At 40.8% G+C, this 17,165-nt stretch overlaps 1 protein-coding gene across 2 annotated transcripts in view; it reads right to left on the reverse strand.

Annotated features, from left to right (window-relative positions):
• Positions 1–17,165, reverse strand: part of TTC5 (tetratricopeptide repeat domain 5) — a 55,779-nt gene that overhangs the window by 21,213 nt on the left and 17,401 nt on the right. For both annotated transcript variants that reach the window (XM_053702253.1, XM_053702252.1), the window contains 4 exons: positions 16,550–16,761; positions 16,208–16,358; positions 15,896–15,987; positions 15,622–15,678 (listed from right to left, as the gene is read on the reverse strand). In XM_053702253.1, coding sequence (XP_053558228.1) covers positions 15,622–15,678; positions 15,896–15,987; positions 16,208–16,358; positions 16,550–16,732 — 483 coding nt within the window. In that variant the 5' untranslated portion in view covers positions 16,733–16,761. The remainder of the gene's footprint in view (positions 1–15,621; positions 15,679–15,895; positions 15,988–16,207; positions 16,359–16,549; positions 16,762–17,165) is intronic.

Below are 17,165 nucleotides of genomic sequence, written 5' to 3' on the forward strand. Positions count from 1 at the left end.
CCAGGTGAAAGCCACAGCTCTAGTAGAATGAGCTGTAATCCTCTCAGGGGGCTGCTGTCCAGCAGTCTCATAGGCTAAGCATATTATGCTCCGAAGCCAAAAGGAGAGAGAGGTTGCCGAAGCTTTTTGACCTCTCCTCTGTCCAGAGTAAGCGACAAACAGGGCAGATGTTTGACGAAAATCTTTAGTAGCCTGTAAGTAAAACTTCAAGGCACGAACTACGTCCAGATTATGCAAAAGACGTTCCTTCTTTGAAGAAGGATTAGGACACAATGATGGAACAACAATCTCTTGATTGATATTCCTGTTAGAAACCACCTTAGGTAAAAACCCAGGTTTGGTACGCAGAACTACCTTGTCTGAATGAAAAATCAGATAAGGAGAATCACAATGTAAGGCAGATAACTCAGAGACTCTTCGAGCCGAGGAAATAGCCATCAAAAACAGAACTTTCCAAGATAAAAGTTTAATATCAATGGAATGAAGGGGTTCAAACGGAACTCCCTGAAGAACTTTAAGAACCAAGTTTAAGCTCCACGGGGGAGCAACAGTTTTAAACACAGGCTTAATCCTAACCAAAGCCTGACAAAATGCCTGGACGTCTGGAACTTCTGCCAGACGCATGTGCAAAAGAATAGACAGAGCAGAGATCTGTCCTTTTAAAGAACTAGCTGATAAGCCTTTGTCCAAACCCTCTTGGAGAAAGGACAATATCCTAGGAATCCTAACCTTACTCCATGAGTAACTCTTGGATTCACACCAATAAAGATATTTACGCCATATCTTATGGTAGATTTTCCTGGTGACAGGCTTCCGTGCCTGTATTAAGGTATCAATGACTGACTCGGAGAAGCCACGCCTTGATAGAATCAAGCGTTCAATCTCCATGCAGTCAGTCTCAGAGAAATTAGATTTGGATGATTGAAAGGACCTTGTATTAGAAAAAGTTTTACTTGTGAATCCCAAGCACATAAATCTCTCTCGCGTATTGATTTTTTTCTAGTCTCAAATGCTTTATTGCAGGAAGAGATAGGTACAGACATTGGTGAAATTATAATATCAGACCATGCTACAATAGTACTGGAGGTAGGGGTACGTGAGCAATATATACGGGGGGGAAATAAATTTTTTTTTCCAAAGCATATGATTAATGATGGACCCTTTCAAATATGGATAAAAAGTAAATGGCGCGAATACTGTGTTAATAACCAAGAGTATGCTAATAATTATGAAATATTTTGGGAAGCAGCCAAAGCATATTTAAAGGGAGAGATTAAATTATATATGATCACTTTAAAAAAAAAGGTCATAGCTCGCGAGATTCATTTAACAAAAACTGTTGCTAGGGCTCTCCATAACTACACAAACAACACTCTAAGGAAATATTGGTTAGAGTATAGAAAGGCCAAGCAAGAAAGAGATTCGTTTCTCCTGGCTAAAATGATAAAGCAAGAAGCCAGAGTAAATTCTGTTTATGGTGGTAGATACGGTAAATCAGTAAAGTATCTGTCAAAGTTAGAGAAAGGCAGGAATCGGAAGAATATAATTGAGAATGTGATAGTAGAGGGTCATAATTATACACAAACTGAAGATATTAGTAAAGCTTTCTATGGATATTATAAGAACATATATACCTCGAAAGATATAGATAAAAAAGCCAGTAAGATATTCTGGAACACTATCACTTGTCCACAGATTACTACAGAGCAAGCGAAGGGATTGAATTTGCCTATCTCCCCAGATGAGGTCATAAAAGCGATAGAGGCAACGAAATTAGGTAAGGCACCTGGACCAGATCAAATACCAGCTGAGTTTTACAGGCTCCTAAAATCAGAAATTGTGCTTAATTTAACCTGTCTATTCAATGAATACTTTATGGAGGGAAAATCAATGTCGAGGTTCTTCTCCGCGTCAGTCATAACACTTATACCAAAAAAAGACAAAAATTTAACAGATTTAGGGTCATACAGACCTATCTCCTTGTTGAACATAGATTATAAATTGTTAACATCTATAATAGCGAATCGTCTCAAGGTAGTACTTCAAGAAATTATTCACCAAGACCAAGCGGGTTTCATGTGTAACAGATCTCTTACTAAAAACATTAGAAAAACATATACGCTAATAGAATATTTTTGGAATAAAATCAATAAGGAGAAAATAACATATCAAGACGATATTGCTATGGTTATGATTGACGCGGAGAAGGCATTTGACTCCATAATATGGGATCATTTATATGTGGCCCTGACAAAATTCGGCTTTACAGGAAAACTGACAGAATTTATCAAAACTATATATAATTATCCAATCTCCTCAATAGCGATTAATAATACCCAAACGCCTTTTTTTAAAATGGAGAAAGGTACACGTCAGGGTTGTCCATTGTCCCCCCTTTTATTTAATCTGGCCATTGAACCCCTAGCAATTTATCTACGCCAAGAACTCGAGGGGATAAATATAGGCGAACAGAAACTAGTACTGTCGCTCTATGCAGACGACCTATTACTATACTTTAAACATACATATAAAAATATCCCCATAGCGTTTGGTGCATTAGAACTATTCAGTAAAATCTCAGGTTATAAGGTAAACACAACTAAATCCGAGATATTATGGATATATAAAAAGAAGGATAGTAGGATTCAATATGACCTAAAGGAGGTCGAGACGCTCAGATACCTTGGGATTATTCTACACAGAGATCCAAATAGTTGGTACAAACTTAATTTTACGCCTTTTTTTTCTAATATGAAAGCCAAATTACAACGCTGGGCACTACTTCCAATTTCCCTATCAGCTAAAATCATAATGATAAAAAATATTTTGTTCCCACAGATATTATTTGCAATGAATAATCTCCCTCTATTTATTAAAGCTAAAGATATTAAAATATTTAACCAGGCCTGTGCCAAGTTCCTTTGGAATAAGTCTAGACAGATGATTTCGATTAAAAAACTATCTCAACAGAAGGAACAAGGTGGCCTAGCTTTCCCAGACATTAAGGCATATAACTTAGCTATCTTGGCACGTTATGGGATAGATTGGCTGTATGATGGCAAGACATTGACGAATGTAAGGCTAGAAGAGACTATTATACACCCGTTTTCTTGTAAAACAATTCTTCATTGTGTTAGTATCCAATTACCAAAAAGTATAAAGTGGTATATCAGTATCTATAATGTAGTTAAAGCTTGGCAACTTTTATGCTCTCGGCTTAAGATTAATTCCCACATATCATCTTTTCTGTTGATCAGAGGAAATCCTGAGTTTCTACCTGGGTGTTCGTATAAGTTATTTAGAGAATGGGATAATAAAGGGCTCTCTAAGATAACACAGCTCTTAGACGAGCAAGCCAATATAAGAACCTTCGAAAGTATCGCCAATGAATTTAATCTCCCCAATAAACACTTTTTCGCCTATTTACAGCTACGAAACTTTCTGATTAAGAAATTACAGCTTGGAAATTGGTCGGAATGTTTCGCGGAAATTGGAGGGTATATAAAGTTATATAAGCAAGGTAAACATTCTATTTCGCTTTTATATAATATTCTGCTGGCTAAGCAGGGTCAACTATACTCTGACCAACATATCTCGCATTGGTCGAGGCATTTTGAAGGAGTTAATTATGATTTAATTAAAAAAAGTATTAAATGGTTGATGAAGGCGCCCCTTCGCTCCTCCTGGCATGAATCCCATCTAAAATTACTTAACAATACATACATTTCACCGAAAAGATTAGCACAGTGGTCGCAGGACAGCATGGGCCTCTGCCATAAATGCTCTTCACCTTGGGCAGACTTGTTACATTGTTTTTGGCATTGCCCGAAAGTGTGGCAATTCTGGCAGAAAGTTAATTTTTGGTTAAACAAGTTGGACCCAGAGCATGTTATTGCTAGCCCAAAAATGATGGTTTTCTTAGACTCGGGAGGCCACAATACTGACCTGATTAATACAATTATACTAATTGTCCGCAACCTCCTACTAAAAAATTGGAAACACAGAAAAGCCCCCCCCCTTCACTAGATTTTTGGAAGCGGTAAAACAACAGATAATTTTTGAACAATATAATATTTCTACAATGCATAACAAACAAATTCAAAGATTCTTTAATAAATGGACCAAAATCATTCAAACATATCCGCTCAATATACAGTATATTCTTACTAAAGAACTACATAAAACAGAATACTTTGAAGGTTTAATTTTGAGAGAAGTGTTCCCAGTGGCATGGTTCTGAGAGCCTATAGCGGGGGAGAGGAGACAAATCTATTAATTTATATATTTTTTTTTTTTCTTTATTCTCGCTTAGATAAATATGCTAAAGGTTAAATGTACTATGTATTGATTAAGCATTATGTATGTATCTTGATTTACCCTGCGTGGTACACAAATGTGAGCGAATGTGCTCTGTTGATACTTTTTTTTCTTCCTTTTTTTTCTTTGCTAAAAACTAAATAAAACAAATATATGTGAAAAAAAAAAAAAAAAGAAGGTCCTGCCTCAGAGGCAGAGTCCATGGTAGAAGAGATGACATGTCCACTAGGTCTGCATACCAGGTCCTGCGTGGCCACGCAGGCGCTATCAGAATCACCGATGCTCTCTCCTGTTTGATTTTGGCAATTAGTCGAGGGAGCAGAGGAAACGGTGGAAACACATAGGCCAGGTTGAAGAACCAAGGAGCTGCTAGAGCATCTATCAGCGTTGCTCCCGGGTCCCTGGACCTGTAATAAGGAAGCTTGGCGTTCTGGCGAGACGCCATGAGATCCAGATCTGGTTTGCCCCAACGATGGACCAGTTGAGCAAACACCTCCGGATGGAGTTCCCACTCCCCCGGATGAAAAGTCTGGCGACTTAGAAAATCCGCCTCCCAGTTCTCTACGCCTGGGATGTGGATCGCTGACAAGTGGCCAGAGTGAGACTCTGCCCAGCGAATTATCTTTGAGACTTCTAACATCGCTAGGGAACTCCTGGTTCCCCCTTGATGGTTGATGTAAGCCACAGTCGTGATGCTGTCCGACTGAAATCTGATGAACCTCAGTGTTGCTAACTGAGGCCAAGCTAGAAGAGCATTGAATATTGCTCTCAACTCCAGAATATTTATTGGGAGGAGTTTCTCCTCCTGAGTCCACGATCCCTGAGCCTTCAGGGAGTTCCAGACTGCGCCCCAACCTAGAAGGCTGGCATCTGTTGTTACAATCGTCCAATCTGGCCTGCGAAAGGTCATACCCTTAGACAGATGGACCCGAGAAAGCCACCAGAGAAGAGAATCTCTGGTCTCTTGATCCAGATTTAGTAGAGGGGACAAATCTGAGTAATCCCCATTCCACTGACTTAGCATGCATAATTGCAGCGGTCTGAGATGCAGGCGCGCAAATGGCACTATGTCCATTGCCGCTACCATTAAGCCGATTACTTCCATGCACTGAGCCACTGACGGGCGTGGAATGGAATGAAGGACACGGCAAGCATTTAGAAGTTTTGATAACCTGGACTCCCGTCAGGAAAATTTTCATCTCTACAGAATCTATAAGAGTCCCTAGGAAGGAGACTCTTGTGAGTGGTGATAGAGAACTCTTTTCCACGTTCACTTTCCACCCATGCGACCTCAGAAATGCCAGAACTATCTCTGTATGAGACTTGGCAATTTGAAAGCTTGACGCCTGTATCAGGATGTCGTCTAGATACAGAGCCACCGCTATGCCTCGCGGTCTTAGAACCGCCAGAAGTGAGCCCAGAACCTTTGTAAAAATTCTCGGGGCAGTGGCCAACCCAAAGGGAAGAGCTACAAATTGGTAATGCCTGTCTAGAAAGGCAAACCTTAGGAACCGATGATGATCTTTGTGAATCGGTATGTGAAGGTAGGCATCCTTTAAGTCCACTGTGGTCATGTACTGACCCTCTTGGATCATGGGTAGGATGGTCCGAATAGTTTCCATTTTGAATGATGGAACTCTGAGGAATTTGTTTAAGATCTTTAGATCCAAGATTGGTCTGAAGGTTCCCTCTTTCTTGGGAACCACAAACAGATTTGAATAAAATCCCTGTCCTTGTTCCGTTCGCGGAACTGGATGGATCACTCCCATTACTAGGAGGTCTTGCACACAGCTTAGGAATGCCTCTTTCTTTATCTGGTTTGCTGATAACCTTGAAAGATGAAATCTCCCTTGTGGAGGAGAAGCTTTGAAGTCCAGAAGATATCCCTGAGATGATCTCCAACGCCCAGGGATCCTGAACATCTCTTGCCCACGCCTGGGCGAAGAGAGAAAGTCTGCCCCCCCATTAGATCCGTTTCCGGATAGGGGGCCGTTCCTTCATGCTGTCTTGTGGGCAGCAGCAAGCTTTCTGGCCTGCTTGCCCTTGTTCCAGGACTGGTTAGGTTTCCAGGCCTGTCTGGAATGAGCAACAGTTCCCTCTTGTTTTGAAGCGGAGGTAGTTGATGCTGCTCCTGCCTTGAAATTTCGAAAGGCACGAAAATTAGACTGTTTGGCCTTTGATTTGGCCCTGTCCTGAGGAAGGATATGACCCTTGCCTCCAGTAATGTCAGCAATAATTTCCTTCAAGCCAGGCCCGAATAGGGTCTGCCCCTTGAAAGGAATGTTGAGTAATTTAGACTTTGAAGTCACGTCAGCTGACCAGGATTTAAGCCATAGCGCCCTACGCGCCTGGATGGCGAATCCAGAATTCTTAGCCGTTAGTTTAGTCCCCAATAAGTTTTATCACCAAACATATGTAAAAAACGATTAAACATGCCAGCAAACGTTTTAAAAACAGAATTTATGTTTACGTGATAAATTACTTTCTCAAACGGTGTGTCCGGTCCACGGCGTCATCCTTACTTGTGGGATATTCTCTTCCCCAACAGGAAATGGCAAAGAGCCCAGCAAAGCTGGTCACATGATCCCTCCTAGGCTCCGCCTTCCCCAGTCATTCGACCGACGTAAAGGAGGAATATTTGCATAGGAGAAACCATATGATACCGTGGTGACTGTAGTTAAAGAAAATAAATTATCAGACCTGATTAAAAAACCAGGGCGGGCCGTGGACCGGACACACCGTTGGAGAAAGTAATTTATCAGGTAAACATAAATTCTGTTTTCTCCAACATAGGTGTGTCCGGTCCACGGCGTCATCCTTACTTGTGGGAACCAATACCAAAGCTTTAGGACACGGATGAAGGGAGGGAGCAAATCAGGTCACCTAGATGTAAGGCACCACTGCTTGCAAAACCTTTCTCCCAAAAATAGCCTCAGAAGAAGCAAAAGTATCAAACTTGTAAAATTTAGTAAAAGTGTGCAGTGAAGACCAAGTCGCTGCCTTACATATCTGATCAACAGAAGCCTCGTTCTTGAAGGCCCATGTGGAAGCCACAGCCCTAGTGGAATGAGCTGTGATTCTGTCAGGAGGCTGCCGTCCGGCAGTCTCGTAAGCCAATCTGATGATGCTTTTAATCCAAAAAGAGAGAGAGGTAGAAGTTGCTTTTTGACCTCTCCTTTTACCCGAATAAACAACAAACAAGGAAGATGTTTGTCTAAAATCCTTTGTAGCATCTAAATAGAATTTTAGAGCACGAACAACATCCAAATTGTGCAACAGACGTTCCTTCTTTGAAACTGGATTCGGACACAAAGAAGGCACGACTATCTCCTGGTTAATGTTTGTGTTAGAAACAACTTTCGGAAGAAAACCAGGTTTAGTACGTAAAACCACCTTATCTGCATGGAACACCAGATAAGGAGGAGAACACTGCAGAGCAGATAATTCTGAAACTCTTCTAGCAGAAGAAATTGCAACCAAAAACAAAACTTTCCAAGATAATAACTTAATATCAACGGAATGTAAGGGTTCAAACGGAACCCCCTGAAGAACTGAAAGAACTAAATTGAGACTCCAAGGAGGAGTCAAAGGTTTGTAAACAGGCTTGATTCTAACCAGAGCCTGAACAAAGGCTTGAACATCTGGCACAGCTGCCAGCTTTTTGTGAATTAACACAGACAAGGCAGAAATCTGTCCCTTCAAGGAACTTGCAGATAATCCTTTCTCCAAACCTTCTTGAAGAATGGATAGAATCTTAGGAATTTTTACCTTGTCCCAAGGGAATCCTTTAGATTCACACCAACAGATATATTTTTTCCATATTTTGTGGTAAATTTTTCTAGTTACAGGCTTTCTGGCCTGGACAAGAGTATCAATGACAGAATCTGAGAATCCTCGCTTTGATAAGATCAAGCGTTCAATCTCCAAGCAGTCAGTTGGAGTGAGACCAGATTCGGATGTTCGAACGGACCTTGAACAAGAAGGTCTCGTCTCAAAGGTAGCTTCCATGGTGGAGCCGATGACATATTCACCAGGTCTGCATACCAAGTCCTGCGTGGCCACGCAGGAGCTATCAAGATCACCGATGCCCTCTCCTGCTTGATCCTGGCTACCAGCCTGGGGATGAGAGGAAACGGCGGGAATACATAAGCTAGTTTGAAGGTCCAAGGTGCTACTAGTGCATCTACTAGAGTCGCCTTGGGATCCCTGGATCTGGACCCGTAGCAAGGAACCTTGAAGTTCTGACGAGAGGCCATCAGATCCATGTCTGGAATGCCCCACAGATGAGTAATTTGGGCAAAGATTTCCGGATGGAGTTCCCACTCCCCCGGATGAAATGTCTGACGACTCAGAAAATCCACTTCCCAATTTTCCACTCCTGGGATGTGGATTGCAGACAAGTGGCAGGAGTGAGTCTCCGCCCATTGAATGACTTTGGTCACTTCTTCCATCGCCAGGGAACTCCTTGTTCCCCCCTGATGGTTGATGTACGCAACAGTCGTCATGTTGTCTGATTGAAACCGTATGAACTTGGCCTTTGCTAGCTGAGGCCAAGCCTTGAGAGCATTGAATATCGCTCTCAGTTCCAGAATATTTATCGGTAGAAGAGATTCTTCCCGAGACCAAAGACCCTGAGCTTTCAGGGGTCCCCAGACCGCGCCCCAGCCCACCAGACTGGCGTCGGTCGTGACAATTACCCACTCTGGTCTGCGGAAGCTCATCCCCTGTGACAGGTTGTCCAGGGACAGCCACCAACGGAGTGAATCTCTGGTCCTCTGATTTACTTGTATCGTCGGAGACAAGTCTGTATAGTCCCCATTCCACTGACTGAGCATGCACAGTTGTAATGGTCTTAGATGAATGCGCGCAAAAGGAACTATGTCCATTGCCGCTACCATCAAACCTATTACTTCCATGCACTGCGCTATGGAAGGAAGAGGAACAGAATGAAGAATTTGACAAGAGTTCAGAAGTTTTGTTTTTCTGGCCTCTGTCAGAAAAATCCTCATTTCTAAGGAGTCTATTATTGTTCCCAAGAAGGGAACCCTTGTTGACGGAGATAGAGAACTCTTTTCTACGTTCACTTTCCATCCGTGAGATCTGAGAAAGGCCAGGACAATGTCCGTGTGAGCCTTTGCTTGAGGAAGGGACGACGCTTGAATCAGAATGTCGTCCAAGTAAGGTACTACTGCAATGCCCCTTGGTCTTAGCACCGCTAGAAGGGACCCTAGTACCTTTGTGAAAATCCTTGGAGCAGTGGCTAATCCGAATGGAAGTGCCACAAACTGGTAATGCTCGTCCAGGAATGCGAACCTTAGGAACCGATGATGTTCCTTGTGGATAGGAATATGTAGATACGCATCCTTTAAATCCACCGTGGTCATGAATTGACCTTCCTGGATGGAAGGAAGAATTGTTCGAATGGTTTCCATTTTGAACGATGGAACCTTGAGAAACTTGTTTAGGATCTTGAGATCTAAGATTGGTCTGAACGTTCCCTCTTTTTTGGGAACTACGAACAGATTGGAGTAGAACCCCATCCCTTGTTCTCCTAATGGAACAGGATGAATCACTCCCATTTTTAACAGGTCTTCTACACAATGCAAGAATGCCTGTTTTTTTATGTGGTCTGAAGACAATTGAGACCTGTGGAACCTCCCCCTTGGGGGAAGCCCCTTGAATTCCAGAAGATAACCTTGGGAGACTATTTCTAGCGCCCAAGGATCCAGAACATCTCTTGCCCAAGCCTGAGCGAAGAGAGAGAGTCTGCCCCCCACCAGATCCGGTCCCGGATCGGGGGCCAACATCTCATGCTGTCTTGGTAGCAGTGGCAGGTTTCTTGGCCTGCTTTCCTTTGTTCCAGCCTTGCATTGGTCTCCAGGCTGGTTTGGCTTGAGAAGTATTACCCTCCTGCTTAGAGGACGTAGCACTTGGGGCTGGTCCGTTTCTGCGAAAGGGACGAAAATTAGGTTTATTTTTGGCCTTGAAAGACCTATCCTGAGGAAGGGCGTGGCCCTTGCCCCCAGTGATATCAGAGATAATCTCTTTCAAGTCAGGGCCAAACAGCGTTTTCCCCTTGAAAGGAATGTTAAGCAATTTGTTCTTGGAAGACGCATCCGCTGACCAAGATTTTAACCAAAGCGCTCTGCGCGCCACAATAGCAAACCCAGAATTTTTCGCCGCTAACCTAGCCAATTGCAAAGTGGCGTCTAGGGTGAAAGAATTAGCCAATTTGAGAGCACGAATTCTGTCCATAATCTCCTCATAAGAAGAAGAATTATTATTGATCGCCTTTTCTAGCTCATCGAACCAGAAACACGCGGCTGTAGTGACAGGGACAATGCATGAAATTGGTTGTAGAAGGTAACCTTGCTGAACAAACATCTTTTTAAGCAAACCTTCTAATTTTTTATCCATAGGATCTTTGAAAGCACAACTATCTTCTATGGGTATAGTGGTGCGTTTGTTTAGAGTAGAAACCGCCCCCTCGACCTTGGGGACTGTCTGCCATAAGTCCTTTCTGGGGTCGACCATAGGAAACAATTTTTTAAATATGGGGGGAGGGACGAAAGGTATACCAGGCCTTTCCCATTCTTTATTTACAATGTCCGCCACCCGCTTGGGTATAGGAAAAGCTTCGGGGGGCCCCGGGACCTCTAGGAACTTGTCCATTTTACATAGTTTCTCTGGAATGACCAAATTCTCACAATCATCCAGAGTGGATAACACCTCCTTAAGCAGAGCGCGGAGATGTTCCAACTTAAATTTAAATGTAATCACATCAGGTTCAGCTTGTTGAGAAATTTTCCCTGAATCTGAAATTTCTCCCTCAGACAAAACCTCCCTGGCCCCTTCAGACTGGTGTAGGGGCCCTTCAGAACCAATATCATCAGCGTCCTCATGCTCTTCAGTATTTTCTAAAACAGAGCAGTCGCGCTTTCGCTGATAAGTGGGCATTTTGGCTAAAATGTTTTTGATAGAATTATCCATTACAGCCGTTAATTGTTGCATAGTAAGGAGTATTGGCGCGCTAGATGTACTAGGGGCCTCCTGTGTGGGCAAGACTGGTGTAGACGAAGGAGGGGATGATGCAGTACCATGCTTACTCCCCTCACTTGAGGAATCATCTTGGGCATCATTTTCTCTAAATTTTGTGTCACATAAATCACATCTATTTAAATGAGAAGGAACCTTGGCTTCCCCACATTCAGAACACAGTCTATCTGGTAGTTCAGACATGTTAAACAGGCATAAACTTGATAACAAAGTACAAAAAACGTTTTAAAATAAAACCGTTACTGTCACTTTAAATTTTAAACTGAACACACTTTATTACTGCAATTGCGAAAAAGTATGAAGGAATTGTTCAAAATTCACCAAAATTTCACCACAGTGTCTTAAAGCCTTAAAAGTATTGCACACCAAATTTGGAAGCTTTAACCCTTAAAATAACGGAACCGGAGCTGTTTTTATATTTAACCCCTTTACAGTCCCTGGTATCTGCTTTGCTGAGACCCAACCAAGCCCAAAGGGGAATACGATACCAAATGACGCCTTCAGAAAGTCTTTTCTATGTATCAGAGCTCCTCACACATGCATCTGCATGTCATGCTTCTCAAAAACAAGTGCGCAATACAGGCGCGAAAATGAGACTCTGCCTATGATTAGGGAAAGCCCCTAGAGAATAAGGTGTCCAATACAGTGCCTGCCGGTTATTTTACAAAATTCCCAAGATTAAAATAATTCCTCAAGGCTATGGAGTATAAAATATGTTTATATATAAATCGATTTAGCCCAGAAAATGTCTACAGTCTTAAAAAGCCCTTGTGAAGCCCTTTTTTTCTGTCTGTAATAAAAATGGCTTACCGGATCCCATAGGGAAAATGACAGCTTCCAGCATTACATCGTCTTGTTAGAATGTGTCATACCTCAAGCGGCAAAAGTCTGCTCACTGTTCCCCCAACTGAAGTTAATTCCTCTCAACAGTCCTGTGTGGAAACAGCCATCGATTTTAGTAACGGTTGCTAAAATCATTTTCCTCTTACAAACAGAAATCTTCATCTCTTTTCTGTTTCAGAGTAAATAGTACATACCAGCACTATTTTAAAATAACAAACTCTTGATTGAATAATAAAAACTACAGTTAAACACTAAAAAACTCTAAGCCATCTCCGTGGAGATGTTGCCTGTACAACGGCAAAGAGAATGACTGGGGAAGGCGGAGCCTAGGAGGGATCATGTGACCAGCTTTGCTGGGCTCTTTGCCATTTCCTGTTGGGGAAGAGAATATCCCACAAGTAAGGATGACGCCGTGGACCGGACACACCTATGTTGGAGAAATACACTTTTATAAGAGTATGTATCTCTATTAATAAGCCTGATACCAGTCGCTATCACTGCATTTAAGGCTTTACTTACATTACTTCGGTATCAGCAGTATTTTCTAGCAAATTCCATCCCTAGAAAAATATTTTAACTGCACATACCTTTTTGCAGGAAGACCTGCACGCTATTCCCCCTCTGAAGTTACCTCACTCCTCAGAATATGTGAGAACAGCAAAGGATCTTAGTTACTTCTGCTAAGATCATAGAAAAGATTCTTCTTCTAAATACTGCCTGAGATAAACAGTACACTCCGGTACCATTTAAAAATAACAAACTTTTGATTGAAGAAATAAACTAAGTATAAAACACCACAGTCCTCTTACGACCTCCATCTTAGTTGAGAGTTGCAAGAGAATGACTGGGTATGACAGTGAGGGGAGGAGCTATATAGCAGCTCTGCTGTGGGTGATCCTCTTGCAACTTCCTGTTGGGAAGGAGAATATCCCACAAGTAATGGATGATCCGTGGACTGGATACACTTAACAAGAGAAAAGGATGTTAATTTGTGTTTTTACGCCTTCGCTACCGAGAAATTTAGAGAGACACTTCCTTGTTTTTTGTTTGTTTATTTACCTATCAAAACTATACTTTTTTTTTAGTAGACTACCCGAGGTAATGATCTAGGCCCATTTTGGTATATTTCATGCCACCATTTTCACCGCCAACTGCAATCATATTAAAAATTTTTCACAAACTTTGGGTTTCTCACTGAAATTATTTACATACCGCTTGTGCAATCATGACACAAATAAAGAAGCTCCTCTGGGATCCCCTTTGTTTGGAAATAACAGACATGCATGGCTTTGCCATTGATTTTTGGCAATTGGAAGGCCGCTAATTGCAACTGCACACCACAGTTCTGAAATTTCGGGCAGTGAAGGGGTTAGTTAGCTGGCAAGGGAAATAGTATAGTAATGTAGGTATTCCCCCCTCCTACCCGACACCTCCCTGATCCCTCCCAAACAGCTTTTTCCTCTCAACCATCTTAGGTATAAGGCAGATAGTCTGCCAGTATGCAGTTTAGGGCTTTTTTTTCTATTATATTTTTCTGCAGTGTAGTGATCCCTCCTCAACCCTCCCACCTCAATGATCCCTCCCAAACAGCTCTCTAGCCCTCCCACTAATGGTGGCCATCTTTGGTGTCTGCCAGTACCCAATTTATAGTTTTTTTTCCTGCAGTGCAGGGCTCTTCCCACTTCCACCACTGGGCTGCCCACCAGCTTCCTGCCTTCCCTCCCACACTTCCCGCCAGCACCAAAGGAGATTGTTATAGACAGTGACACAGACCGTGTCACTGTCTGTAACAATCTGGAAACCTGTCTTCATATGGTAACGGTGCACTGATCGTGCTCCGTTACCATATGAAGACAGATGTCTGCAGCTCAAGAACAGCAGTTTTCAGCTGTCAATTGACAACCAAGACTGCTAGAGCTTCCTGAAGCTGCAACGTAGATCTATGTTATGATGTGGGGTGAAGTTTCATTAGCTGTTTATATATTGACAAAATAAGTGTAAAGTTTTAGTGTTAAAGGGACATTATACACTCATTTTTTCTTTGCATAAATGTTTTGTAGATGATCTATTTATATAGCCCATAAAGTTTTTTTGTAAAAAAATTTATAGTTTTGTTTATTTTTAAATAACATTGCTCTGATTTTCAGACTCCTTACCAAGCCCCTAAGTTTTATGTGGATACCGTCAGCTACCTTCTCCAGATTGCTCCTGTTTGTGTAAAGGGTCTTTTCATATGCAAAAGAAGGGGGAGGGTCTTATTTCCCACTTGCAGTGGGCTTTCCAGCTGCCTTTTCAACAGAGCTAAACTGACAGCTTTTAAGTACGTTTTTAAATAGTTTTATACTGGATTTTTATATCAGTATCTGTGCATCTTATTCTTTATAGTAGTGTCTTTTACATGCAGTTATATGAAAATGAGTGTATACGGTCCCTTTAATAAAACAATAGTGGTTGCCATGTTGTAACTTAGGTTACCCTATCTGCTGTGGCAAATTAGGGAAGTTCTGGGGATTACAAATTGCTCAATTTACAGAGCTAAATTATATGAAAAGGGGGCAAAATAAATAATGAATATATATTGCAAAGTTGTTTCATTATGTATAACGAAGTATTTTATAAAAAAAAATCTGAAGATGCTTACAGTCTTTTTAAGTATGGTTGAGGTATTTCAGTCTCTTCAAGGGAAGCAGGAAAAACATAATTTCCAAAGGTACTTTTTTCAGCAAAAGATAAGAAGCTAAATAATTAACTGTATTTTAAAGTTGTTGTTTTATTTAATCTCAATTAAAAAATGTTATGGAGTGTAAATATGGAGTCTGATGTCCCTTTAAACAGAGAAGGTAACATTCTAACGTTTTTAAACAGTTTTATACTGGATTTTTATATCAGTATCTGTGCATCTTATTCTTTATAGTAGTGTCTTTTACATGCAGTTATATGAAAATGAGTGTATACTGTCCCTTTAATAAAACAATAGTGGCTGTCATGTTGTAACTTAGGTTACCCTATCTGCTGTGGCAAATTAGGGAAGTTCTGGGGATTACAAATTGCTCAATTTACAGAGCTAAATTATATGAAAAGGGGGCAAAATAAATAATAAATATATATGGCAAAGTTGTTTCATTATGTATAACGAAGTATTTTATAAAAAAAATCTGAAGATGTTTACAGTCTTTTTAAGTATGGTTGAGGTATTTCAGTCTCTTCAAGGGAAGCAGGAAAAACAATTTTCAAAGGTACTTTTTACAGCAAAAGATAAGAAGCTAAATAATTAACTGTATTTTAAAGTTGAGGTTTTTTTTAATCTCAATTAAAAAATGTTATGGAGTGTAAATTTGGAGTCTGATGTCCCTTTAAACAGAGAAGGTAACATTAATAACATTAGCATATATATCAGTCTCTTACAGTTGCTCTGTTGAGGTGAAGATCTGGATTACTAGAAGCTGTCTTGTCCACTTTCTCCTATAACACAAAAAGTGTACAAAATTTTATGAGGACAGAAAAAGATATATATATATATATATATATATATATATATATATATATATATATACACACACTCACATACATATACACACACACATACATATACACACACACATACTGTACATACATACATATATTTACTGACCCTTTTAAGAAGTCTGTGAGGATACTACTCACTGTAAGGGGCACTTACCGCTTGCACATATGCATTTAGAGCCTGTTGAGATATTTTAGGATTCTGTCCAGTACAAAAGAAGAGCGAGAGATATGCATTTCCAAGGATATCTGGGAGAGTGAAATAAATAAAGTGCTTGGAAAGAGAAGAGAAGAAATTAAGACAAATCACATCAGAGGGAAAAAGAAAGAAAAAAAATCAGAAACAAAAAACAGAGAAACAACAAGGAAATGACATAGAAGTAATATTAACAAGTCTGAATTGTGCCTACAGCTGTGTGTATTCAGGTCACATTATTCCTGGAAGAGACACACAGAGCCTGCCACTTACACCAGGAGGTACCGTCTCGTGTATCCATGCTCACAGCCTGTTTCGCTTGTTTCACGCTGTCCATGATGTTTCTGGAACTCTCATCAGCATCTTGTGAGTGCTGCTGCCTCATTACCATGGACAAGTTACGAAGAGAGACCTTATTTTTACACTGTAATGGGAATAAAAGATAAGCTTAAAATTACAATGTGCAGTATAAGGCAATTTCAGAAACAGAATATTAAAAACCCTAAAGAAAGACTAGATTTTATACTATGCCTAATGGTATTTGGAAAGGAACATACACCTTTATCATCATATACTCAAAGAATTAATAGGTTAAAGATTTTCAATTTCCCTCACATGGTTTAGTGCTCCCAAGAAACACGTTTTAGCAGATGTCACATCCATTTTCTTCCAATACACTTCCCCAAGCTGATTCCAAGCTTCTACAAGTCCCGGATCCAGTTTGACTGCTTTAGAGAGAATCTCCTCAGCCTCCTGGCTGTAATTTGCTGTTACATTCAAAGCCTTTCCCTTTAGCATCAGGAAGAAAGCTTTGTTTTTCCAGCAATCTAAAGAATATGAAAATAAATGAAAACTCAGTATACATAAGTGATGATAACCCCGCTTCCCTGAGGTCCTGTTTAAAGGGACAATCAACACCAGAATTGTTGTTGCTTAAAAAGATAGATTATCTCTTTATTACCCATTCCCTAGTTTTGCATAACCAACACAGTTATATTAATACACATTTTTACCTCTGTGATTACCTTGTATCTAAGCCTCTGCAAACTGCCCCCTTATTTCAGTTCTTTTGACAGACTTGCATTTTAGCTAATCAGTGCTCACTCCTAGGTAACTTCACGTGCGTGAGCTCAGTGCTATCTATATGAAACACATGAACTAACGCCCTCTAGTGGTGAAAAACTGTTAAAATGCATTCAGATTAGAGGCGGACTTCAAGTTCCAAGAAATT

This window comes from Bombina bombina, chromosome 2, assembly GCF_027579735.1.
Source record: "Bombina bombina isolate aBomBom1 chromosome 2, aBomBom1.pri, whole genome shotgun sequence".
NCBI lineage: Eukaryota > Metazoa > Chordata > Amphibia > Anura > Bombinatoridae > Bombina > Bombina bombina.